Source organism: Mobula birostris, chromosome 13 (genome assembly GCF_030028105.1).
Source record: "Mobula birostris isolate sMobBir1 chromosome 13, sMobBir1.hap1, whole genome shotgun sequence".
Classification (NCBI taxonomy): domain Eukaryota; kingdom Metazoa; phylum Chordata; class Chondrichthyes; order Myliobatiformes; family Myliobatidae; genus Mobula; species Mobula birostris.
In genome coordinates, this window is record NC_092382.1 from 83,543,963 (window position 1) to 83,569,985 (window position 26,023).

General features: G+C 44.5%; 1 protein-coding gene across 1 annotated transcript; it reads left to right on the forward strand.

The window, feature by feature from the left end:
- Positions 1–25,742, forward strand: LOC140208025 (uncharacterized; the record flags this gene model as incomplete). The annotated part of the gene is given in 3 exon segments (XM_072276555.1): positions 1–737; positions 16,686–17,301; positions 23,597–25,742. Coding segments are annotated over 3 exon segments (2,235 nt in total), but the record flags the coding sequence as incomplete, so codon positions are not given.
- Between the last annotated feature and the right edge of the window lie 281 nt (positions 25,743–26,023).

The following is a 26,023-nucleotide window of genomic DNA, read 5'->3' on the forward strand; positions in this document are numbered from 1 at the left end:
TGTGGGGAAGGATTCACTCGGTCATCTGACCTAATGGCTCACCAGCGAATTCACACCGGGGAGAGGCCGTTCACCTGCTCGACCTGTGGGAAGGGATTCACTTGGTCATCTAAACTGAAGGTACACCAGAGAGTTCACACTGGGGAGAGGCCGTTCATCTGCTCGGACTGTGGGAAGGGATTCACTTGGTTATCTAATCTGAAGGTACACCAGAGAGTTCACACTGGGGAGAGGCCGTTCACCTGCTCAGTCTGTGGGAAGGGATTCACTCAGGCATCAAACCTGCAAGAGCACCAGAGAATTCACACTGGGGAACGGCTGTTCACCTGCCCGGACTGCGGGAAGGGATTCACTTGCTCATTCCAACTGAAGGTACATCAGCGAGTTCACACTGGAGAAAGGCCGTTCACCTGCTCAGACTGTGGGAAGGGATTCATTTCGTCATCTGACCTAATGGGACATCAGCGAGTTCACACCGGGGAGTGGCCATTCACCTGCTCAGACTGTGGGAAGGGATTCATTTCATCATCTAAACTGAAGGTACATCAGCGAGTTCACACTGGGGAGAAGCCTTTCACCTGCTCAGACTGCGGAAAGGGATTCACGCGGTCATCTAAACTGAAGATACATCAGAGAGTTCACACTGGGGAGAGGCCATTCACCTGCTCAGACTGTGGGAAGGGATTTACTTCCTCATCTCAACTGAAGGTACGTCAGCACGTTCACACTGGAGAGAGGTCGTTCACCTGCTCAGTCTGTAGGAAGACATTCACTTTGTCACCTCACCAACTAAGACACCAGTTAGTTCATACCGGGGCGTGGCCATTCACCTGCTCAGTCTGTGGGAAATGATTCACTGAATTATCCTTCCTACAGAGACACCAGTCAGTTCACACTGGGAAGTGGCAGTTCACCTGCTCAGTCTGTGGGAAGGGATTCACACGGTCATGTCAACTACAGAGACACCAGCGAGTTCACACTGGATAGAGGCCGATCTCCTGCTCAGACTTTGGGAGGAGATTCTCAGCCAGATCAACCAAATTTGTATCATTGAGTTCACAGTGGAGAGAGGCCATTCACCTGCTCAGATTGTGGGAAGCGATTCACTTAGTCATCTAACCTTATATAACCCCCACTTCGGCTAGCTGCTTAATATAGGGGATGATAGTCCCTCAGTCTGGCCAAACTTAAGAAATCTCATTTGGGTGGATACTGCATGATGTGTTCCCTGTTACAAATCAGTACCCCAAAATAACAAACAGTAAACAATATGTGATTAAGTGATTGAGCTTTATAATTCTTACTTTGACTATATGGTTAGTGATGTAAACAAAAAAAAAGTGCCCACTCTCTCCATTCATGTCTTCTCATTTCTCCCCGACAAAAGACCATGAAAATCTCTCTTCCAGACTCACAAGAAAGAACACTTCTGTCATGGTATAGCCTGCACTCCAAAATCCTGTTGTCTCTAGTCATAACCTAAACATTGCTGCTACAGAGAAACCATTACCTCAGCAGTGAAACGTTACAGAGACGCCATTACATTAGCAGTGAAACCTTACAGCTTGTGACACACTACCGGGTTTACAATGGGTAGAAAGTTTCAATAAGCTGCATGCTGGATATTTGTACATCACCATTGCTGATGCAATTTTGAGAGTGACTGTCGGTGTTGAACTCTGCAATTATTGCTGCTGCTCACCACACCCAGTTCTGCACCCTGGTCACTGCACATGGGAGGAGCTTCTGCTGCATATTCACCTTTAATGGGACTGGAGTTTAATATTCTGGATAAGAGACCAATAAATCAGTTCTATTTTAAACTCTGTCTATGGTACTTAGTGAATTTATAACACAACTAGTGTACAGTAGAGAGTCAACTCAGGCCGTCTGGACCCTGCCAGTGATTCAGTTCCACAACAGTCCTTTTCAATCCTCCCCTGTTGTTCATCTCTCGCTCTCCCTGTGGGATAGGTTCCAGTCACCACTCTGTGGGTGAAGAGGATTCCATTGAACTTTCTGCAGACTGAAGAAGTCGAGGAGAAGGGAATCAGCAGCGGGGCATGGCAACGAATGACTGAATAGCAACATTTGGAAGCTGATTGACAGAGAAAATCTTTCGGTTGTCTGACTGATGACACAAACAATACCCATGGTGAGGATGTGTTGGGAATGGTTTTATTTATTGAGGGAGTTGTTCCTGCTTGTTTATCCTGTAACATTATGTCCGAATGGTTATTATGGATTATCCTATCTGAAATAATGTATTGATTATCAAATAATTTGTAAGATTTTGACTATAAAACTGGATCAGGCTTGAATTTATGGCGCCTTTATGAAGTGATGGAGGGCATTCATGAGTTTGAATTTTAAAGCAAGATTTTGGTGAATGATATTTGCTACTTGATTGTAGCTTTGTAAGTAATCAGATTGTGTTAACCTGCTGCAGGATCCTGAAATGTGTTGGATTGTTCCTGCTTTCTCTTGGCATTTTCTGCACTTACTCCCTTGTTTGTTTGTTCTCATTTCATGTATTTTTGATATTTTTTTCCTTTTGTTAACCATCCTGTCCTGTACAGGTGTCCCCTGCTTTTCGAATGTTCGCGTTATGAAACCTCACTGTTACAAAAGACTTACATTAGTTCCCTGTTTTCACTAACAGAAGGTGTTTTCACTGTTACGAAAAAAAATCAGTGTGCACCCCGAGTAGCTGCTCTCCCCCCGGATTTGGAATGGTATTCTCGTTGGCACTGCTTAATCACGTTGCATTGAGCAGCCATTAGCAAGATGAGTTTTAAGGCGTTGGAAAAGCTTGAAAGAGCTCGTAAGGGTGTTACACTTAGTGTAAAACTAGACATAATTAAGCGTTTTGATTGTGGTGAACGAAGTAAGGGCAACATGAGTTTGGCTTGTGGAAGCTGATGAAGATGATGTTGAAGAGGTTTTGGCATCCCATGACCAAGAACTGATAGATGAAGGGTTGATGCAATTGGAAGAGGAAAGGATAACAATTGAAACCAAATTCATTAGCGAAATGAACATGAAGCAACTGCGTGAGATTTTCACTGCAATGATAAAGTACGACTTTAATTTTGAAAGGGTACGTCGGTTTGGGGATATTTGCAGGATGGTTTGAGTGCTTACAAAGAACTGATGATCTAAAAATGCGCGAGGCTCAGCAGTCAAGCAAAGCTTCCACACCAGCCGATGAATCTCAACCTTCGATATCGAGGTGGGCAGACATAGGAGAAGATGAGCTGCCTGCCTGATGGAAACAGACGACACCCCAGTGTCCCACCACCCCAACCCCCAGACCGCGGACAGATAGTGATTCGCGGAGAATGCAGCGGTAGCTGGGGGGGGGGGGGGGGGGGAGGAGGCACACAGCACATCTTTAAGAAAAAAGCCAAAATAAACATGATAATTAATTAGGTGCCGCCGACACGTAATTGTCGGCCCAGATCACGGAGGGTCGTACTCATTCCACTGGTTAATGTTCTCTTCCATAGTAATGATTCATTTTTCTGAGTTAGTATCTCATTTAAGTTTTCTGGCCTGTCTTTCTTATCACGACTGCTTATCAGATACTTACATGCTTCTTGAAAGAACAAGCTGGTAGTGGGGTTGTGTGGCTCTGTTGGTAAAATATTAAATAAAATCATTAGAAAGAAGTGGCATAGGGATGGAAGATATAGAATCTGTGGGTAGGATTAAGGAACAGCAAATGTAAAAAAAATCTGTGGTGGGAATTGTATGGAGACCTCCAAACAGTTGTAAGTATGTGGGCCTCAAATTACCATGGGAGATAGAAAATGGGTGCCAAAAGAGCAATGTTACAATAGTCATGGGGAATTGTCATGCAGGTGCTTAGGAAAATTAGGATGGTGTTGGTCTCAAGAGGAGGAATTCCTACAAGGTGGTTTTTTGGAGCAGCTCGTGGCTGAGCCCACTTGGGGATCAGTTATTCTGGACTGGGTGTTGTAATGAACCAGAATTAATTAGGTCACTTAAGTTCAAAGATCCTTTGGGGCAAGTGATCTTAATATGATCAAACTCACCCTGACATTAGAGAAGGAGAAGCTAAAGTCAGATGTGAAATAAAGAGAATTAGAGAGGTATGAAAGAAAAATTGGTCAAAATTGTTTTGCAAAGAACACGGGCAGGAATTTCTGGAAGCAATTCAGAAGGCACAGGATATATACAGTGGCATGTAAATGTTTGGGCACCCATGGTTAAAATTTCTCTTACAGTGAATAGCTAAGTGAGTAAAAGATTACCTGATTTCCAAAAAGTAATAAGTTAAACATGACACATTTCTTTAATATCTTAAGCAAGGTTACATTTTTATTTCCATCTTTTACAGTTTCAAAATAACAGAAAAGGAAAAGGGCCCGAAGCAAAAGTCTGGGCAATCTGCATGGTCAGTACTTAGTAACACCCCCTTTGGCAAGTATCACAGCTTGTAAATGCTTTCTGTAGCCAGCTAAGAGTCTTTCAATTCTTGCTTGGGTAAATTTCTGGGTTCTATCATTAGCAGCAAAGCACTGACTGTGGAAATTACAGATCAGAATATTATTAGTCACAGAGCCCAGCAGCACTGAAACAGGCCCTTCGGCCCTTCTAGTCAATGCTGACCTGCTTTTGTTTTTACTGCCTCGTTCCAACTACCTGCACCATAGCCTCCATAAACCTCCCATCCATGTCATCACCCAAATTTCTCTTTAGTATCTCAATCAAACCCACATCCACAACTTCCACTGGCAGCTCATTCCACACTCCCACCAAACTCGGAGTGAAGAATTCCCCTTCAGGCTCCCCTAAAAGAATTCACTTTCACCAGGACCTTATGTCCAATGTGGGGGTGAGAGGGAAGACGGGGCAGAGAGGGAAGGCAGTAAGGCGAGCGGGTGGGTGGTCGATTGCATAGAGGGAAACAGTGGAGAGTTTAAACTTAATATATTTCAGAAAAAGTACGTGTTTGAACTTACTTCCTGCAAACCTACCATCCATACCCTGTACATGGTCAACCAAATTATTGATCTAGATGACAAGATGATCAGTGTAAGATCAAGTAGAGCAGAGAATTCAACAACTGTGTAAATGCAATTATAAGTAAATATCAATAACTAATGAGAGCAATGGTTGTAACCCTGGGGAACATTACTAGGCACAGGCCTTGAGTCCCATAAACAGCCTTTCACTATCACTCTCTGCTTCCTACCATCAAGACAACTGTGCATCCGGTTAGCCAGCTCTCCTGGGACCCCATGTGATCTAACTTTCCACAGCAACTTGGAGTACTGTGTCCAGTTCTGGTTGCTTCACTATAGGAAAGATGTGGAAGCATTGGAAAGGGTACAGAGGAGATTTACCAGGATGCTGTCTGGTTTAGAGAGTATGCATTATGATCAGAGATTAAGGGATCTAGGGCTTTACTCTTTGGAGAGAAGGAGGATGAGAGGAGACATGATAGAGGTGTACAAGATAATAAGAGGAATAGATAGAGTGGATAGCCAGCGCCTCTTCCCCTGGGCACCACTGGTCAATACAAGAGGACATGGCTTTAAGGTAAGGGGTGGGAAGTTCAAGGGGGATATTAGAGGAAGGTTTTTTATTCAGAGAGTGGTTGGTGCGTGGAATGCACTGCCTGAGTCAGTGGTGGAGGCAGATACACTAGTGAAGTTTAAGAGACTACTAGACAGGTATATGGAGGAATTTAAGTTGGGGGCTTAGTTGGGAGGCAGGGTTTGAGGGTCGGCACAACATTGTGGGCCGCAGGGCCTGTATGAGTTCAACTTCCGGATGCCGGGAAGGTTATTTCGGCTGTAACGAAAGTAAATTCAATGCTGGCTTGTATTTCAAGTGAGATCAAATTTAATTCCACTGATCGTGTGGGACGTAAGCTCTCTGTACTTAAGAAAAAAAAAGTTGAATAGTTCTTGATGTTCAGAGTGTTAACGGTTTCTGGGAGACGCGAGCAGACTGGGGTTGACAAACAGGTCACCCAGGAAAGAACGGCAGAGGAACTAATGACCCAATTATCCTTCGGTCCAATGGTCTTATCTCATGTCATTCGGCCGAGTTAATTAACAATGATCCCTTTTCTCAAAGTATTGATAAAGTGCCTAACGAGAGCTCCTACCGCGTTGCGTTCATTGAACGTCTTTCCTACCCGGTATAACACACCCTGGGAGTGTCCAAGGAAGAAAGGCGCCTTTCTCACAAGGACATCAATAGACCTTCAGAAATAGACTTTATGCAGATGTTAATTGGACCCTGGACAGTCATTGCTTGTGCGAGTAAACACACCACGATTTTGATGCCAGCTCATTGGACACCGTCAGTTGAAGTTAGGATATTTGTATACGTGGATGTGGCCTTTTCATAGTATGTTGGATGCAATCAGTTAAATCTTTTTGCGGCGCTGTCTCATCTCTCCCAGCACGTACCAGGCCCGATCAGATCACTGAGAATTCCGCCCGTTCACTTTGCGATGGAAAATTGACGGATGTGCATTTACGATAGCCGCAGGATACATTGTCGGGAGGTGCAGCGGTGACGAGAGTGGAAGTATGGTGAACAAATAAATCTAAAATTTGGATGAGTTTAATAACTGGTAGGAGGTGGATGTCGTGGCCGTTCTCGTGCTGTGTCTCTCTCGGCCACTCAGCCAGTTTTATTCTCACGCTGCTACGTTCTCCAATGACCGGCAGTGTTGCAGTGTCAAGATGGAAAACACTGTGATTGCCAGGGAGACAAACTTAGATATTTTGTTTAATTAGTTTAGCAATTGACGTGAGCGGATATTTCGCTGCGCTGATGAACTGCTCTCTGAACTTAGACTGAGTTATCCCATAAATAAAAGTGTTTGTGCAGCAACTTAATATCATCAGCATGTCTCCGGACTGTTCAAATATGTATTCCGAATAGTTGTAATTACTTGGATCCAATCGGGCAATGGTGAAGTAATGAAATTCGGCAACACTCACCGACCACAGGATTCTGAAGCTTCCGGAGATGGTGAGAAGTAAGATCACAGACCTCCTCCTGCTCTCCATCTCCGGGTCACTGCGGTTCTCCGCCTTGCTCTGACCCCTCAGCCCCTTACGGACACGACTAGTCACTAAAATGTGTCTAACTGTCAGAGCGTTGAACAGGAGTATTAGCACGAACGGGAGTAATGGCGTTAGGACGGTAGAAAACCACCGATATCCCACCCCCTCCGGGATCCGTATCGTGGCCCGGCTTTCGAATACAGTCCCAGGGTATATTGTTGATCACTTTCGCGGGACGATATATAAAGAAGTTAGACATATTTTTAAAACAGAGAAGGACGCCGGTTGCTGTCAGAACCGCAGCCGCAGTTTTCCCGGTGCAATACTTTGTTTTCCACTTCGAGCAGCATATGGCGACAATCCGATCAAACGTAAAAGTGACGGTGAACCAGACAGAACTTTCTGTTGCTGCCTCTCCCAGGACGGAGATCACACTGCACACGGGGGTGATGTCCAGGAAAGTCCCGGGGAAGTAATAATAACCGACCCGCCACAATATCACCGCAAACACGATGGTCAGTAGATCCGCCGCTGCCGTGGCCACCAGGTAGAGAGTGGTGCAGGTGGAGAGGCCGCACTTTCTCCGGGACAGGATCACCATCGCCACTAAATTCACTGGGAAACAAACAAAGATAATAAATGAATTACTGTCTCTCTGCTCCACGGTCCTCAGGGTAGAGATAAGCTGGAAACTGGGAATAACCAAACTTTTCAGATAGCTCATTTCTGGAGATTTAAAAATAGTAAAGTACAACTCGCAGATGCGTCAAAGGAGTGCGTGCTTGTTGAAAGGGTACTGTACTCGGTACTGGGAGAAGAGCAGGATCTGGGAAACAGGCATTGTCAACTGAACGCCGAGGGAGCTTTAGAGCGATTAATATAAAACGGCCACCATCAGGGATTTGATTGATGGGTAAAGCCTCGATACCTCGGCGAATTTCTCAGTGATAGTGATTCCCGCCACCTTTATTCTGGCGCTCCCCTTACACAACGAATCCTGCTACCTCCACCTCTGTCCATTTACAGGTTTCAAACTCGAAAGCGAATTGATTTCCCCTTTCTGCATGTCTTCGTCTCCTTCTCGACTCCCTTTTGCCACCGCCCACGGAAGCTTGGCCTCGCTTCTTTTTAATTTCTGTAAATTTGGCCCAGGTTCCTTCACGCCGTGTCAAGGTTAACCAATCAGGAGGTTTCAATATTCGCTTTCGAAGATTTTGCCTGGCTCTTTGAAACTTACAGTTATTTTGAACGTTCATGGAGAAACACAAAATAATCTGCAGATGCTGGGGATCTCACCGGTGATTCTTTTCCTAAATTCCCTTCCAACTTGCAGCAAGTTCTTAAAACACAATGCAATACCTTTAAATTGAAACTTAAAACGTCTTCCATTATGGATCCGAAATAACAACAATAACCCGTAAAGGTGGCGAGCGCTCTGCATTATCAGAATTTACTTTGAAAGCGGTTTTGCATCGATAAATCAAAACTGCCTGCTGTGAATCCACAAAATAAACCCCTAACCTGAAGTTTCTACTCTACATCTGTTTGAACTGTCGGTGTATTTCAGCAAAAGCCACGCGTTAAACTGCAAGGGAACGTCTGAATGAACACAGGGATAGTCGCAATGTCTGCACCACATTCACTAATACAACCGTGTCACAAGGCTTTCGATAACTGAACAAGTCTCGAAACCGCGCACAAAGAACAGCAAATGTTAGTTCACCTGTGTTCTTACCAGGGACACCAATGACTGCAATGATCATGAAGTATATCTTTCTCACACGGTAAAATGCTGTGTGATATTCAATCCGTCTTCCAGCTGCCCGCGACCTCGCTGAAGAATCTCTGAGCTGATGAATCTCCGCGGTCGTTAATTTATACTCTCTCCAGCACACCGAATATTCAATACTACACAAGGCTGACGTGTCTTCCAACAGCTGGAGTAAAAATAAACATGATGTCATTCAAGTAAAATCCCAATTGTGATGAGGTCTGGAGAGCTTGACAATAAATCACAAAATCTCAAAGACAAAGAAATGACGATTGGAGAAGTTGTTGCGAAACACACTCAGGCTCACCTCTCGGTTTCATGATTGCTATTGTTAATCTTGTCCATTCCTATGCTGCATGGACTTTGTCATCGCAGACCAATGAAATACGGTCAGTCGGGTGCTCCGTTTCACTTTGTGAATTGCCTCGGTTATAGATCTTGTTAAGAACGTGATTACGTTGCATCGGGAAATGGAACAATTCAGATAGTAGCGGAGAATATGTAATTCTCTCCTTGAAGTGGGGGAGGAAGACGTGCTTCTCACAGACGTTTAAACTTTATTTCAAGTATTCAGTGGTGAAAGCATTTCCCGATGTCAGCTGAATCTAATACGAAAAGCATCGGCTAGGTGGAAGTGTAAGTTTGAGCGTCATTAGCATAAGGTGTCGGTGTAAGGAAATGAGACAGAAATTAAATTGCAAACCTGCCGATCTAGGCTACTGCACTTCCGGTGTTCACAATTATGTCTCCACTACGTTAGAGAGGAAAACCAAACAACCGAGTTGAGCTTGAGTGCCCATTCCTCATGGTCACCTAGTTGGCCCTCAGCCCCTTGATTTTATCACATTTTAATTGTTTAACACTGACTTTTTATGTCTCTGACTGTGGCTTTCTCCAGTACTAGCTTTTTTTCAAAATCTGTCATGTGACTCACGCTGGAATAAAATAGTGGGTATAGGATGCCAGAAGTTTATGGCCAAAGCAGGCCGATCTATAGAAAGAAATAAAGAGGATGTTTGAGCTGAAGTGGCAAAAATGGCAGGCGAATCACACCTAGCAACTACTTACCAGAGTCCCCATTGTCTAAAGCGGCCGTGCTATAGCTGTAGAGCAAATGCTTGGCTGTTAACCCACGAGGTTTCCCGTATTCTCCACAAATATTCAAACAATAGCAAAGGAAACACCCCAAAAAAAAAAGTTCCCCTCTACCACCACTCTGCTCCGTCTCGCGGATTTAGTCCTTACTCTTAATAATTTCTTCTTTGGCTCCCCCCACTTCCTCCAAACTAAAGGTGTAGCTATCGGCACTCGTATGGGTCCTAGCTATGCCTGCCTTTTTGTTGGCTTTGTGGAACAATCTATGTTCCGTGACTATTCTGGTATCTGTCCTCCACTTTTCCTTCGCTACATCGACGACTGCATTGGCGCTGCTTCCTGCACGCATGCTGAGCTCGTTGACTTTATTAACTTTGCCTCCAACTTTCATCCTGCCCTCAAGTTTACATGGTCCATTTCCGACACCTCCCCCCCCCCCCCCCCCCCTCTGGATCTTTCTGTCTCTGTCTCTGGAGATAGCTTATCCACGGATGTCTACTATAAGCCTACTGACTCTCACAGCTATCTGGACTATTCCTCTTCTCACCCTGTCTCTTGCAAAAATGCCATCCCCTTCGCGCAATTCCTCCGTCTCCGCCGCATCTGCTCTCGGGATGAGGCTTTTCATTCCAGGACGAGGGAGATGTCCTCCTGTTTTAAAGGAAGGGGCTTCCCTTCCTCCACTATCAACTCTGCTCTCAAACGCATCTCCCCCATTTCACGTACATCTGCTTTTACTCCATCCTCCCGCCACCCCACTAGGAATAGGGTTCCCCTGGTCCTCACCTACCACCCCACCAGCCTCCGGGTCCAACGTATTATTCTCCGTAACTTCCGCCACCTCCAACTGGATCCCACCACTGAGCACATCTTTCCCTCCCCGCCTCTCTCTGCATTCCGCAGGGATCGCAACTCCGCAGGGATCCCTACGCAACTCCCTTGTCCATTCGTTCCCCCCCATCCCTCACCACTGATCTCCCTCCTGGCACTTATCCGTGTAAGCGGAACAAGTGCTACACATGCCCTTACACTTCCTCCCTTACCACCATTCAGGGCTCCAAACAGTCCTTCCAGGTGAGGCAACACTTCACCTGTGAGTCGACTGGGGTGATATACTGCGTCTCGTGCTCCCGATGTGGCCTTTTATATATTGGCGAGACCCGACGCAGACTGGGAGATCGCTTTGCTGAACATCTACGCTGTGTCCGCCAGAGAAAGCAGGATCTCCCAGTGGACACACATTTTAATTCCACATCCCATTCCCATTCTGACATGTCTATCCACGGCCTCCTCTACTGTAAAGATGAAGCCACACTCAGGTTGGAGGAACAACACCTTATATTCCGTCTGGGTAGCCTCCAACCTGATGGCATGAACATCGACTTCTCTAACTTCCGCTAAGGCCCCACCTCCCCCTCGTACCCCATCTGTTACTTATTTTTATGCACACATTCTTTCTCTCACTCTCCTTTTTCTCCCTCTGTCCCTCTGAATATACCTCTTGCCCATCCTCTGGGTGCCCCCCCCCCGCCCCGCTTGTCTTTCTCCCCGGACCTCCGGTCCCATGATTCTCTCATATCCCCTTTGCCAATCACCTGTCCATCTCTTGGCTCCATCCCTCCCACTCCTGTCTTCTCCTATCATTTTGGATCTCCCCTTCCCCGTCCCACTTTCAAATCCCTTACTCACTCTTCTTTCAGTTAGTCCTGACGAAGGGTCTTGGCCTGAAACGTCGACTGTACCTCTTCCTACAGATGCTGCCTGGCCTGCTGCGTTCACCGGCAACTTTGATGTGTGTTGCTTGAATTTCCAGCATCTGCAGAATCCCTGTTGTTAGGCCCTAGTTCTACCTGTTCGGCATAGGTGTGACAGAGAGACAGAAAGGTGTTAACATGGGGGACCCCAGATGCTGGGGTGAGCCTTCTCAAGGTCATAAACACAAATACCACCATCAACCAATACATTCTCCTTTAGTCCGAGAGAGTCCTGCTACTCAGTTAACTTCAGTAACACGTTTGCAGTCTGTTCGATGTAGTTCGAAGTTTAGTGTGATGTTCCTGCCCTTCTCTCCTATCTAGGCCGGCCTTGGTTTGCTTGCATTGTTTTTCCTGCTCTCGTTTCCGGTGCCCATCCACCCATTCACGCTCCATTTTTAGCGTCTCCCAACCTTTGGCGTTCCTTCTGCAGTACATACCCCATCCCAATCTCACATGCAGTTTTCCTCCAACTTGCTAATAATATACTGTTCCTCTTTACATCTGCCTTTTCCTTCCTTTCCCATTTCAACAATTTCCACTTCTTTCCACAGTTCTTTTTCCATATCGAATTTACTGCTTGTTCTCATGAGGTAATATCCCAGGTTGCCCCTCCCCCCCCCAGTGGCCACATTTTGTTCCCCAATTTCTTATTCAGCGCTGCACTCACTATTCATAAATCTTTTTCCTTGTCTGGAAACTCTCACGCATATTGTGTAGGGCTTCTCCTGGCCCACTCATGTCAATCGACTGCAATTGACCCATGTTCTCTAAGTAATTTACCCAGCATGTCTGCCTCCTGCCCACTTAGTAAAATTTACCCGGTACTGCCTCCTGTCCACTCAGTAAAATGTTGCCTTCCTTATACGAGTCTCCGGACAGATTTTTTCCCAATCCCGTCAAGGTATGAGATCAGCCTTGGGCGAGGGACAGTACCTCCAAAGGAACTAACGGAGAGCGACAAAAGGTAAAATACCTATTGGACGCCCGGTTGGTCTCTGCAGTCCCCAGAGTGGTCCAGCCACTTACTCAGCCTGTCTGCTTGGCACTCCCTATATTGGGATCCTGTTCGTGACACCAAATGATAAAGTTGAATCTGAATAAAACTTGGGACACCAGCTTCTTATTGTCTCCACAGTTTATTGCATATTCTCCTGCAGGATGTTTGAGACCCAGTTGTCAAAGGGAAGGCATGTAAGCACTGCCACCATCTGAAAAGTGGACTGACTTAGTCGGGTTACAGCCATATACTTATATATAGTAAGCCGCATACATTACTCTCGCAAGACGTTATTTGAACTGGTACGCCAACCAAGTCTGTTGGTGCAAAACTTAATTACTTAGATAAGAGAGTTTGCTAAATAAAGTTTTTAAACGAGAACTGAGTGTCCTCATAATCTAATCTAAAAAAATCTAATCTAATCTAATCTAACTACAGACGGATGTACTGTCCAGTATTTACCAGTTATTCTCTTTGCAAAGCCATGACTTAATTACAGACAGATGTTCATTCCTGTCCTTATCAGTGAGTCCTCCTCCCTTTACTCAAACGAGGGTACAATGTATAATGTTATCAACTAATGAGAGTACAATGTATAATGTTATCAGCTCTCAGTCTGTCTCTCTGCAAGCTGCAGAGAACTAGTAATGAGCCTGTCTTAGCTAACCGCTGAATATAGAGTTTACTTCAGTTAAAAAAATTCCTATTCAGTCCCAATTATTCTTTCAACCAGAGGTTACATAGGTTCAAAATGATTTTTTTATATATATCCTCAATTCCTCAGAAGGATTCAGGGGAAATATTTATGTACAATATAGAAACTGGTGTTACCTGTGTGTGTTGTGGTGATGCAAACGTTTCTGCAGAATTTACAAGTGGGATGAAGTGGAGTGATACTTGGAAATCTGGCTTTTTAAAGCAACATTTAGCAAGCAAACCACATGGACAATGTTCAAAATCTCTGGTAAGAAATTCCTTCATCACCAGTAACAGGCCTGCTAACATAGGTTGTGTGAGAGTGCAGGTGAACTTGATCGAACCCAGAGGATATCAAAGTTCTTATCGACAGAGAATTGCGAGCTGTTAAAATGAATAACTCTCTATATAAAATTCACTGTGCACGTGTTGTCACTGGGTAAAAAAAATGCACAGTTCGAGATTTATGTGCACACTGGTCATTACAAATTGGAGAGGACATTGGTGGGAAGGTGGGGCGACCTTCAGTGTCCCTGATGCCCTCACCAACAAGATGTGCATCCAGCTGCAGCTTGTAACCCTGCACTTTAAGGAGTTGGAACTTGAAATGGATGAATTCCAGATCATCTGGCAGTCAGAGGGGGTTATAGATATGACATGAAAAGAGGTGAGTTACACCCAAGGTGCAGGACACAGGAAACTGGGTGAGAGTCAGGAAGGGGAATGAGTTTAAATAGCCATCGCAGAGTACTCTTGTTGCTATCCCGCACAACAGCAGGTGGACCACTTTAGAAACTGTTGGGGGGATTACCTGGCAGAGGAAAGTCAGAGGCATGATAGGGGATTCGTTAGTTAGGGGAACAGAACAAGAGGGGACTAATATCCCAGTGGTAAGGCTTGCTAGTGCTCGCGTGGGGGGAGGGGGTGATGTGGTTAAAATAAGTTGTAGGAGGAATGGGAGCCAGAATGACAGAACAGATAGTGGAGAGGGTGAATTGAATTGAATTGACTTTATTCCATACATCCTTCATATACATGAGGTGCAGAAATCTTAACGTTACGTCTCCCTCTAAATGTGCAATGTGTAATTTATAATAACTTATAATAAATAGTTTGTACATAGGACAGTCAATTGTATCAGCATGAATTAATCAGTCTGATGGCCTGGTAGAAGATGATGTCCCGGAGCCTGTTGGTCCTTTTGCTGTGGTACCGTTTCCTGGATGGTAGCAGCAGGAACAGTTTTTGGTTGTGGTGAATTGTGTCCCCAATACCCTTTGGGGCCTTTTTACATACTTGGCTCTGTAAATGTCCTGAATAGTGGAAAGTTCACATCTACAGATGTGCTGGGCTGTCTGCACCACTCTCTGCAGGTTCCTCCGATTAAGGGAAATACAGTTCCCATACCAGGCAGTGATGCAGCCGGTCAGGATGTTCTCAATTGTGTCCCTGCAGGAAGTTCAGGATTTGGGGCCCCATCCCAAACTTCTTCAACCGTCTGAGGGGAAAGAGGTGCTTTTTTCACAACACAGCCGGTACGTACAGACAATGTGAGATCCTCGGTGATGTTTATGCCAAGGAACTTAAAGCTGTTCACCCTCTCAACCCCAGATCCCTTGATGTCAATAGGGGTTAGCCTGTCTCCATTTCTCCTGTTGTCCACAATCAGCTCCTTTGTTCTTGTGACAATGAAGGAGAGTTTGTTTTCTTGACACCAGTCAGATGTTGTTCAGACCTCAGATAGAGTCAGCAATCAAACGGTTGAGCATGGTGCGATGAATGTGTTGAGATTCTAAATTGGAGAAAGGTCAATTTTGATGGTATCAAAGGATCTGACAAGTGTGGTTTGGGACAGGCTGTTTTTTGGCAAAAGAATACTTGGTATTTGGGAGGACTTCAGAAGTGAAAGTTTGAGGGTGTAGAGTTTGTATGGGCCTGCCAAATTAAAAATTGAAAGGTAACTGGCGCAGGGAACCTTGGTTTTCAAGAGATATTGATGCCCTGGATATTTTGTTCCTCTAAATGCCTCAGACTGTTAGTCAATGCTGAAAAACATTTAAGCTGTCTAATGCAACTACCTGCACCGGGACCATCGCCCTCCATACCCCTACCATCTAGGCTCCCATCCAAACGTATCTTAAATGGTGAAACTGAGCTTATATTCACCACTTGTGCTGGCATCTCATTCCACACTCTCTTGACCATTTCAGTAAAGAGCTTTTCCAAACGTTCCCCTTAAATTTTCACCTTCCCCACTTACCAATGAACTTGGTTGTCATCTCACCCAACCTCAGTGGAAAGAGCTGCTTGCATTAACCCTATCTATACCCTCATAATTTTGTATACTGCTAACAAATTTTCAATGTATAATTTCCTTGTTTATGTTTAGAGCCTTTTTTAGGTGTATAAGATGATGAGGGGCATTGTTCGTGTGGATAGCCAGAGGTTTTATTCCCAGGGCTGAAATTGCTAATACGAGGGGCATTGTTTTAAGGTGCTTGGAAATAGATACTGAGGGGATGTCAGGGTAAGTTTTTTTTTACACAGAGAGTGGTGGGTGCGTGGACTGCACTGCCGGCTAATTTGCATTTGATTGTTTCAGTTACTGTGGGGCCAGGCACCCATGCAGCCAGCAGGAACATGGAATAATACCAATGGAGAGAGTCAAGCTGAGCCAGGACACAGGTTGGAGATGGCAGAAATGCCCCATTCTTATACAGACAGGAAGAGCATCAGAGAATTTGATGGTCGTTCCAGATACCAGTTCTGTGCCCACTCAGAAGATGATTTCTCTCTCCAACTTAGGTTGAACTTCACTGTAACAGTGTGATGTCAGATCACACCTTGACAACTCAAGTGATCTCATCTGAAATGTTGTCCAACACCCATTGATGGATTTTGTAAATCTTTTTACAGGTTAAAAGTGACAAGGAATTTGTCTACGGTAATCCAGAACACAACACACAAGTTTTGCTGTCTCTGTCCAGACATTTAAGAAGTGGACCAAGGGATTCACTCGATCATCTGACCTACTGACTTGCCCATAATTTTACACAGGGGAGAGGCTATTCATCTGTTCAGACATTGGGAATGGATTCACTCGGTCATCTCAACTGAAGGTACATCAGCAGTTCACACAGGGCAAGGCCATTAATCTGTTCTGTGGGTGAGAAGGGATTCAGTCGGTCTTCCCACCTGTGGACACACCAGTCAGTTCATACTGGGCAGAGGTTGGTTATCTGCTGAATTTGTGGTGAAAGATTCACTCGGTCATCTGGCCTCATGGCTCACCAGCGAGATCACACTGCAGAGAGGCCGTTCACCTGCTCATACTGTGGGAAGGGATTCACTCAGTCATTTAATCTGCAGGTACATCAGAGAGTTCACACTGGAGAGAAGCCATTCACCTGCTCGGACTGTGGGAAGGGATTCTCTTGCTCATCCCAACTGAAGGTGCATCAGTCAGTTCACACTGGGGAGAGGCCGTTCACCTGCTCAGACTGTGGGAAGGGATTCACTTTGTCATCTCGATTACTGAGACACCAGTCAGTTCACACCGGAGAGTGGCCATTCACCTGCTCAGTCTGTGGGAAGGAATTCACTGAATCATCTCAACATAAGGTACATCAGAGAGCTCACACAGGGGAGAGGCCATTTACCTGCTCAGTCTGTGGGAAGGAATTCATTAGGTCATCTATTCTGAAGGTACATCAGCGAGTTCACACTGGAGAGAGGCCATTCACCTGCTCAGACTGTGGAAAGGAATTCACTTTGTCATCAGAACTGAAGGCACATCAGTGAGTTCACACAGGGGAGAGGCCATTCACTTGCTCAGACTGTGGGAAGGGATTCACACGGTTCGCTATCTTACAAGCACACCAGTCAGTTCACACTGGGGAGAGGCCGTTCACCTGCTCAGACTGTGGGAAAGGATTCACTCCGTCATCTAAACTGAAGGTACATCAGCGAGTTCACACTGCAGAAAAGCCTTTCACCTGCTCAGTCTGTGGGAAGGGATTCACTCAATCATCTCAACTACAGAGACACCAGAGAGTTCACACTAGGTAGAGGCCAATCTCCTGTTTAGACTCTGGGAAGAGATGCTCTCAGCCAAACCAACCAAATGTGCATCATTGTTCACACTGAGGGGAGGCTGTACACCTGCTGTGAATGTGGGAAAGGATTCATTCAGTTATCTAACCTTCAGCTGGCAGCTTAATATAGGGGGAAATAGCCGCCCAGCCCGGCCAAGCTTAAGAAATCTTGTTTGGGTGGATGCTGCATGATGTGTCCCCTGTTACAAATCAGTACTCTGAAATAACAAATGGTACACAATATGTGATTAAACGATTCAGCTTTATAATTCTTTCTTTGACTACAGGGTTAGTGAAGTAAACAAAAAAATCAAGGGCCCACTCTCTCCATTCGTGTCTTCTCATCTCTCCCTGGCAAAATACCATGAAAATCTCTCTTCCAGACTCACAAGAAAGAACAACATTTCTGTCATTGGATAGTGCCGCATTCCAAAACCCTGTTATCTCGAGTCGTAACCTAAACATTGCTGCTACAGAAAAAACATTACCTCAGAAGTGAAACATTACAGAGAGGCCATTACATTAGCAGTGAAACCTTGCAGCGTATTACACTTATGACACACTACTGGGTTCACACCGGGGAGAAAGTTTCAATAAGCTGCATGCTGGATATTTGTCCATCACAGTTGCTGAAAACAATTTTGAGAGTGACTGTCGGTGCTGAACTCTGCAATTATTGCTGCTGCTCACCACACCCAGTTCTGCACCCTGGTCACTGGGCATGGGAGGAGTTTCTTCTGCTGCATATTCACCTTTAATAGGACTGGAGTTTAATATTCTGGATCTGAGACAAATAAATCAGTTCTATTTTGAACTCTGTCTCCAGTATTTAGTGAATTTATAACACACCTAGTGTACAGTAGAGAGTCAACTCAGGCCAGCTGGACCCTACCAGTAATTCTGTTCCATGACAGTCCTTTGAAATCCTCCCCTGTTGTTCATCTCTTGCTCCCCCTGTGCTGATGGGTTCCAAACAGTCACCACTCTGTGGGTGAAGAGGTTTCCTTTGAATTCTCTGGAAATTGACGAAGTCGAGCTGACTGCAGTTCTGTCTGAGATGTTCTTCGCCTCTGAAATCTCTGGGCTGAGGAAGAATGACATTGGGAGTTAACCTCCTTATTCAGGGCTCATTTCCACATTATGGGTCATTTTCCCTGCTTCTAAAGGATTGCTTGCAAACACAACTCCTGACCTCCAAAGACTGAAATCAGAATGGGAAACCATCAGTTGGATGTTTAATGAAGCAGGGGCCGAAACCAGAGGCGGGTCTGCACAGGGCAGAGTTTGGGGCTTTGGATCAATGTCAGGGTAAGAATGTATGATGAGGAGAAGGGAATCAGCAGCCAGGCGTGGCAACGAATGACAGAGTAGCAACATTTAGAAGCTAATTGGCAAAGAAAATAATTTGTATGATGACACAAACAATGCCTGTTGTGAGGTGCTGCAGTGGTCGAGGAACATGTATGTGTTGGGATGATTTTATCTATTGAGGGAGTTGTTCCAGTAATAATATATCTGGACGGTTATTTTAGATTATCCTATCTGTAATAATGTATTGATTATCATGTAAATTGTGAGATACTGTCCCTATCTGGATCAGGCCTGAATTTATTGTGCCTTAATGAAGTTACGGTTGTCATTCATAAGTTTGTGTGTTAAAGCAAGATTTTGGTGAAATATATTTGCCACTTGATTGTACCTGCATAAGTAATCAGATTGAGTTAAACTGCTGCAGGATCCTGGAATGCGTTGGATAGTGTCTGGTTTCTCTCGGCATTTTCTGTATTTATTGCCTTGTTTGTTTGTATTTCATGTATTTTCGATTTTTTTTCATATTGTTGACCACCTTGTCCTATATTTCTGCAAGGAACCCCTCTGTTTCTGGGAAGAGGTCTCCAACTCTCAGTCAGGTGCTCGATGCTTCCTTGTCAACATCTTGTCTGCTCAGGTCATTGGGATGTCTCCCATGGAGGGTCGTACTCATTCCACTGGTTAATGTTTTCTTCCATAGTGATGATTCATTTCTGAGTTAGCCTCTCATTTAAGTTTTCTGGTCTGTATTTCTTACCACGATGGCATATACACACATGGAGCAATGAATACTGTTCATTTTTGATGAAAATATATACTTTGAAGTTTTATCTGGACTTGTGTGATTTTTTTTTTCATGTGTGTTATTCCCCTTCCTCCTCCTGTCCGAGGTAGTGTTAATCTAACTGAGTCTGAGTGTAAATAGTCTTTTCTAAAGCTGTCATTTCAGTTCTGGATCTTTGTTAATTTTACTGATTGAAATGGGACAAAGATATTTTTATATATAAAAAAGTCAATGTCGGTATTGATGAAAGTGTTTATTGCCTTTGTTGTATTTGTTAACTATTGAGCTCTGTTTGGCAGGTTTTTTTAAGCCTTGAACTGAATTTTGACAAAGGTTCTCCCTATTTCGCACTACTTTCTATTTTCTTTGCTTGTTGATATTCCAGATACGTGGGTGTCAAGAGTCCCGATGAAGGGTCTTGGCTGGAAATGTTGATTCCCATCCATAGATGCTGCCTGACGTGCTGAGATCCTTCAGCACTTTGTGTGTAGTTCTCTAGATTTCTAGCATCTGCAGGTCCACTTGTTTCCCAGATACTTACATGCTTCTTGAAAGAACAAGCTGGTGGTGGGATGTGTGGCTGTGTTGGTAAAATAGTAAATAGAATCAGTAGAAAGAGTTGGCATAAGGTTGGAATGTGTGGAATCTGTGGATAGAATTAAGGAACAGCACATGTAAAAAAAAAAAAAAAAAAAATCCCTGATGGGAATTGTACAGAGACCTCCAAACAGTAGTAAGTATGTGGTCCACAAGTTACAATGGAAGTTAGAAAATGTGTGCCAAAAGGGCAATGTTACAATAGTCATGGGGGATTGTCATGCAGGTGATTAGGAAAATTAGGATGGTGTTGGTCTCAAGAGGAGGAATTCCTCGAATGCCTACAAGATGCTTTTTTAGAGCAGTTCATGGTTGAGACCACTTGGGGATCAGCTATTCAGGACTGCGTGTTGTAATGAACCGGAATTAATTAGGTCACTTAAGTTCAAAGAAACCTTAGGGGCAAGTGATCTTAATACGATCAAATTCACCCTGACATTAGAGAAGGAGAAGCTAAAGTCAGATGTGAAATAAAGAGAATTAGAGAGGCATGAAAGAAAAATTGGTCAAAATTGATTTGAAAAGAACATGGGCAAGGATGAAAACAGAACAGCAATGGCAGTAATTTCTGGCAGCAATTCGGAAGGCACAGGATATATACAGTGGCGTGCAAAAGTTTGGGCACCCCTGGTCAAAATTTCTGTTACTGTGAATAGTTAAGCGAGTAAAAGATGACCTGATTTCCAAAAGGCATGACGTTAAATATGACACATTTCTTTAATATCTTATGCAAGATTACTTTTTTATTTCCATCTTTTACAGTTTGAAAATAACAAAAAAGGAAAAGGGCCCGAAGCAAATGTTTGGGCACCCTGCATGGTCAGTACTTAGTAACACACCCTTTAGCAAATATCACAGCTTGTAAACGCTTTCTGTAGCCAGCTAAGAGTCTTTCAATTCTTGTTTGTGTAAATTTCTGGGTTCAGCCATTGGCAGCAAAGCAGTGACTGTGGAAATTACAAATCAGAATATTATTAGAGTCACAGAGCCCAGCTGCACTGAAACAGGCCCTTTGGCCCTTCTAGTCAATGCCGACACTGAACTTATCTCTAATGTGGGGCTGAGAGGGCGGACGGGGCAGAGATGGAGGCAATAAGGGGAGGGGGTGGTCGAGTGCGGAGAGGAAAACAGAGCAGAGAGTTTATACTTAATATCTTTCAGAAAAGGTACTTGTTTGAATTTACTTGCTGCAAACCTACTATCCATACCCTGTAGTTCTCAACCAAATTATTGATTTAGATGACAAGTAGCAATGTTCAAAGTTCAAAACGAATTTTATTATCAGAGTACATATGTCACCACATACAACCCTGAGGTCATTTATCCAACAGGAACACTTAGCAAATCTATAGAATAGTAACAGGATCAGTGAAAGATCAAGTAGAGCATAGAATTCAACAAACTGTGTAAATGCAAATAAAATTAAATATCAATGAATAATGATAGCAATGGGTGTAACCCTGGGGAACATCACTAGGCACGGGCCTTGAGTCCAATAAACAGCCTCCCACCATCACTCTCTGCTTCCTACCATCAAGACAACTGTGCATCCAGTTAGCCAGCTCTCCCTGGATCCCATGTGATCTAACTTTCCACAGCAACTTATAGCCATTATTGGGACTTGGTTGCACCCAACAGTCTGAGGGATTTAGAGGAACAAATTTGTAGGGAGATTGCAGACCATGCCAAGAATCAAAGGTTGATTCAGCAACTAATTTTAACATTCCATATATTGACTGGGACTCCCATATTGTAAAAGGAGTAGATGGGGTAGAGTTTGTCAAATGTGCCCTTAATCAGTACGTAGAATTCCCGATGTAGAAGTGTGCAATAAGCTGTTAGGAAATGATCCAGGGCTGGTGACAGATATTAGTGATCATAATGCCATGAAATTCGACGTAAAAATGGAAAAGAGAGCTCTGGACCACGGGTTGAGATTCTAAATTGGAGAAAGGTCAATTTTGATGGTATCAGAAAGGATCTGACAAGTGTGGTTTGGGACAGGCTGTTTTCTGGCAAAGGAGTACTTAGTAAGTGGGAGGCCTTCAGAAGTGAAATTTTGAGTGTGTGGAGTTTGTATGTGCCTGCGAAAATAAAAGTTGAAAGGTAACTGGTGCAGGGAACCTTGGTTTTCAAGCGATCTTGAGACCCAAGGTATTTTGTTCCTCTAAATGCCTCAGACTGTTGGGTGCTACCAAGACTCATTAATGACTACAATATCATAATTTCACCCCCTGAGCTCATCTGACGTTTTTTTTAGTCGTCTGCTATTGGTTTCTGAAAGCTTCTCAAGGGTTTTTGCTCTATTTTTTGCCCTCTCTTTAGTTTTTATGTTGGCTTTGGCTTCTCATTTCAGCCACAGTTGTGTCCTCTTGCCTTTCTAATGCTTTCACTTCTTTGGGATGTATCGATCACTCAGTTCCCGAATTGCTCCCAGAAACTCCAGCCATTGCTGCTCCATTGTCACTCCTACATTTTCCCTTCCAAACAAGTTTGGCCAGCTTCTCTGTCATAGAAACATGGAGAAGTTCAGTATGGAAACAGGCTATTTGGCCCATCTAGTCAATGCCAAAAAAACATTTAAGTTGTCTAATGCAATTACCTGCACTGGGACCATCACCCTCCGTCCCCCTACCAACCAGTCTTCCATCCAAACTTCTCTTAATTGTGAAATCTGGCTCATGTTCACCACTTGTGCTGACATCTCATTCCACACTCTCACGACTATTTCAGTAAAGAGCTTTTCCAAATGTTTCTGTTTAATTTTCACCTTCCCCACTTACCCATGACATCTGGTTGTCATCCCACCCAACCCCAGTGGAAAAAGCTGTTTGCATTTACCCTATCTATACCCTCATAATTTTGTATACTTCTAACAAATCCTCAAAGCAATGTATAATTTCCTTGTTTATGTTCAGAGCCTTTTTTCAATGTATAAGATGATGAGGGACATCGATCGTTTGGATAGCCAGAGGTTTCTATCCCAGGGCTGAAATGGCTAACATGAGGGGGCATAACTTTAAGGTGCTTGGAAATAGATGTCAGGGGTAAGTTTTTTTACACAGAGAGTGGTGGGTGCGTGGAATGCACTGCTGGCTATTTTGCATTTGAGTGTTTCAGTTACTGTGGGGCCAGAAACCCATGCAGCTCATTGGGAACAGGGAATAATACCAATGGAGAGAGCCAAACTGAGCCAGGTCACAGATTGAAGATGGCAGAAATGCCCCATTCTTATGGAGACAGGAAGAGCATCAGAGAGTTTGATTGTCATTCCAGATACCAGCACTGTGCCCAGTTAGAAGATGATTTCTCTCTCCAACTTGGGTTGACCCTCACTGTAACAGTTTGATGTCAGATCACACCTTGACAACTCAAGTGATCTCATCTGAAATGTTGCCCTTCACCCACTCATGTATTTTGTAAATCTTTTTTACAGGTTAAACACAACAAGGAATTTGTCTACAGCAATCTCGAGCACAACACGCCAGTTTTGCTGTCTCTGTCCAGATATTTAAGAAGTGGAGCAAAGGATTCACTCGATCATCTGACTGACTGGCATGCTCGTCATTTTACACATTGCTCAGACAGAGGGAATGGATTCAGTTGGTCATTTCAACTGAAGGTACGTCAGCGAGTTCACACTGGAGAGACGCCATTCACCTGCTCAGACTGCGGGAAGGGATTCACTCAGTCATCCACCCTAATGGCACACAAGTCAGTTCACCCTGGGGAGAGGCCATTCACCTGCTCAGACTGTGGGAAAGGATTCACTCAGTCATCTAAACTGAAGTTACATCAGCGAGTTCACACTGGGGAGAGGCCATTCACCTGCTCAGACTGTGGGAAGGCATTCACTCAGTCATCTAAACTGAAGGTACATCAGAGAGTTCACACTGGGGAGAGGCCATTCACCTGTTCAGAGTGCGGGAAGGGATTCACTGAGTCATCTCAGCTACTGAGACACCAGTCAGACCACACTGGGAAATGGCCGTTCACCTGCTCAGTCTGTGGGAAGGGATTCACTTTCTCGTCTCATCTGAAGGTACATCAGCGAGTTCACACTGGGGAGAGGCCGTTCACCTGCTCAGAGTGTGGGAAAGGATTCTATCAGTCATCCCACCTTCAAGAACACTGGTTACTTCACACTGGGGGCCGGTCATTCATCTGCTCAGTATGTGGGAAGGGATTCCCTCGATTTTGTCAACTACTGAGCCACCAGCGAGTTCACACAAGGGAGAGGCCATTCACCTGCTCCGTGTGTGGGAAGGCATTCACTTGGTCATCCCAACTACAGAGACACCAGCGAGTTCACACTGGGTAGAGGCTGATCACCTGCTCAATCTTTGGGGAGGGATTCTGTCAGCCAAATCAATCAAATGTACATCATTGAGTTCACACTGGGGAGAGGCTGTTCACCTGCTGTGAATGTGGGAAGCGATTCACTCAGTAATCTAACTTTATGTAACTCTGGCTTCGGCTAGCAGCTTAATATAGGGGGTGATAGCCTCCCAGCCCAGACAAGTTAAGAAATCTCATTTGGATGAATGCTGCGTGATGTGTCCCCTGTTACAAATCAGTACCCCAAAATAACAAACAGTACACAATATGTGATTAAAGGAATGAGATTTAAAATTCTTACTTTGACTGTAGGGTTAGTAAAGAAAACAAAAAAAAAAAAGAAAATGGGCCCACTCTCTCCATTCACGTCTTCTCATCTCTCCCCAGCAAAAGACCATGAAATCTTTCTTCCAGACTCACAAGGAAGAACATTTCTCTTATTGGATAGCCCCGCACAACAAAACCCTGTTATCTCTAGTTGTGAACTAAACATTGCTGCTACAGAGAAACCATTACCTCAGCAGTGAAACACTGCACAGAGGCCGTTACATGAGCAGTGAAACCTTACAGCGTATTACACTTGTGACACACTACCGGGTTCACACTGGGGAGAAAGTTTCAATAAGCTGCTTGCTGGATATTTGTCCATCACCATTGCTGAATGCAATTTCGAGAGTGACTGTCGGTGCTGAACTCTGCAATTATTGCTGCTGCTCACCACACCCAGTTCTGCACCCTGGTCACTGGGCATGGGAGGAGTTTCTTCTGCTGCATATTCACCTTTAATGGGGCTGGAGTTTAATATTCTGGATCTGAGATAAATAAATCAGTTTATGTTAAACTCTGTCTCCGGTACCTAGTGAATTTATAACACCATGTGTACAGTAGAGAATCGACTCAGGCCGGCTGGACCCTGCCAGTGATTCAGTTCCACGACAGTCCTTTGAAATCCTGCCCTGTTGTTCATCTCTCGCTCTCCCTGTGCTTATGGGTTCCAAACAGTCACCACTCTGTGGGTGAAGAGGTTTCCCTTGAATTTTCTGCAGACTGAAGAAGTCAAGCTGACTGCAATTCTGTCTGAGATGTTCTGCCCCCTGAAATCTCTGGGCTGAGGAAGAATGACATTGGTCATTAACCTCCGTAATGACGACTCATTTTCACATTATGGGTCATTTTCCCTGCTTGTATAGGGTTGTTAGAAAACACCACTGTCCTCTAAAGACTGAAAGCAGAATGGGAAACCATTAGTTCAACGAAGCAAGGTCAGAAACCAGAGGCAGGTCTGCACAGGGCAGAGTTTGGGGATCTGGACGATGGACAGGTTAAGAATGTATGATGAGGAGAAGGGAATCAGCAGCGGGGAGTGGCAACGAATGACAGAGTAACAACATTTGGAAGCTGATTGAGAGAGAAAATCTTTCGGTTGTCTGACTGATGACACAAACAATGCCTGTGGTGAGGTGCTCCACTGGTCGAGGGACATGTGTGTGTTGGGAATGGTTTTATCTATTGAGAGAGCTGTTTCTGC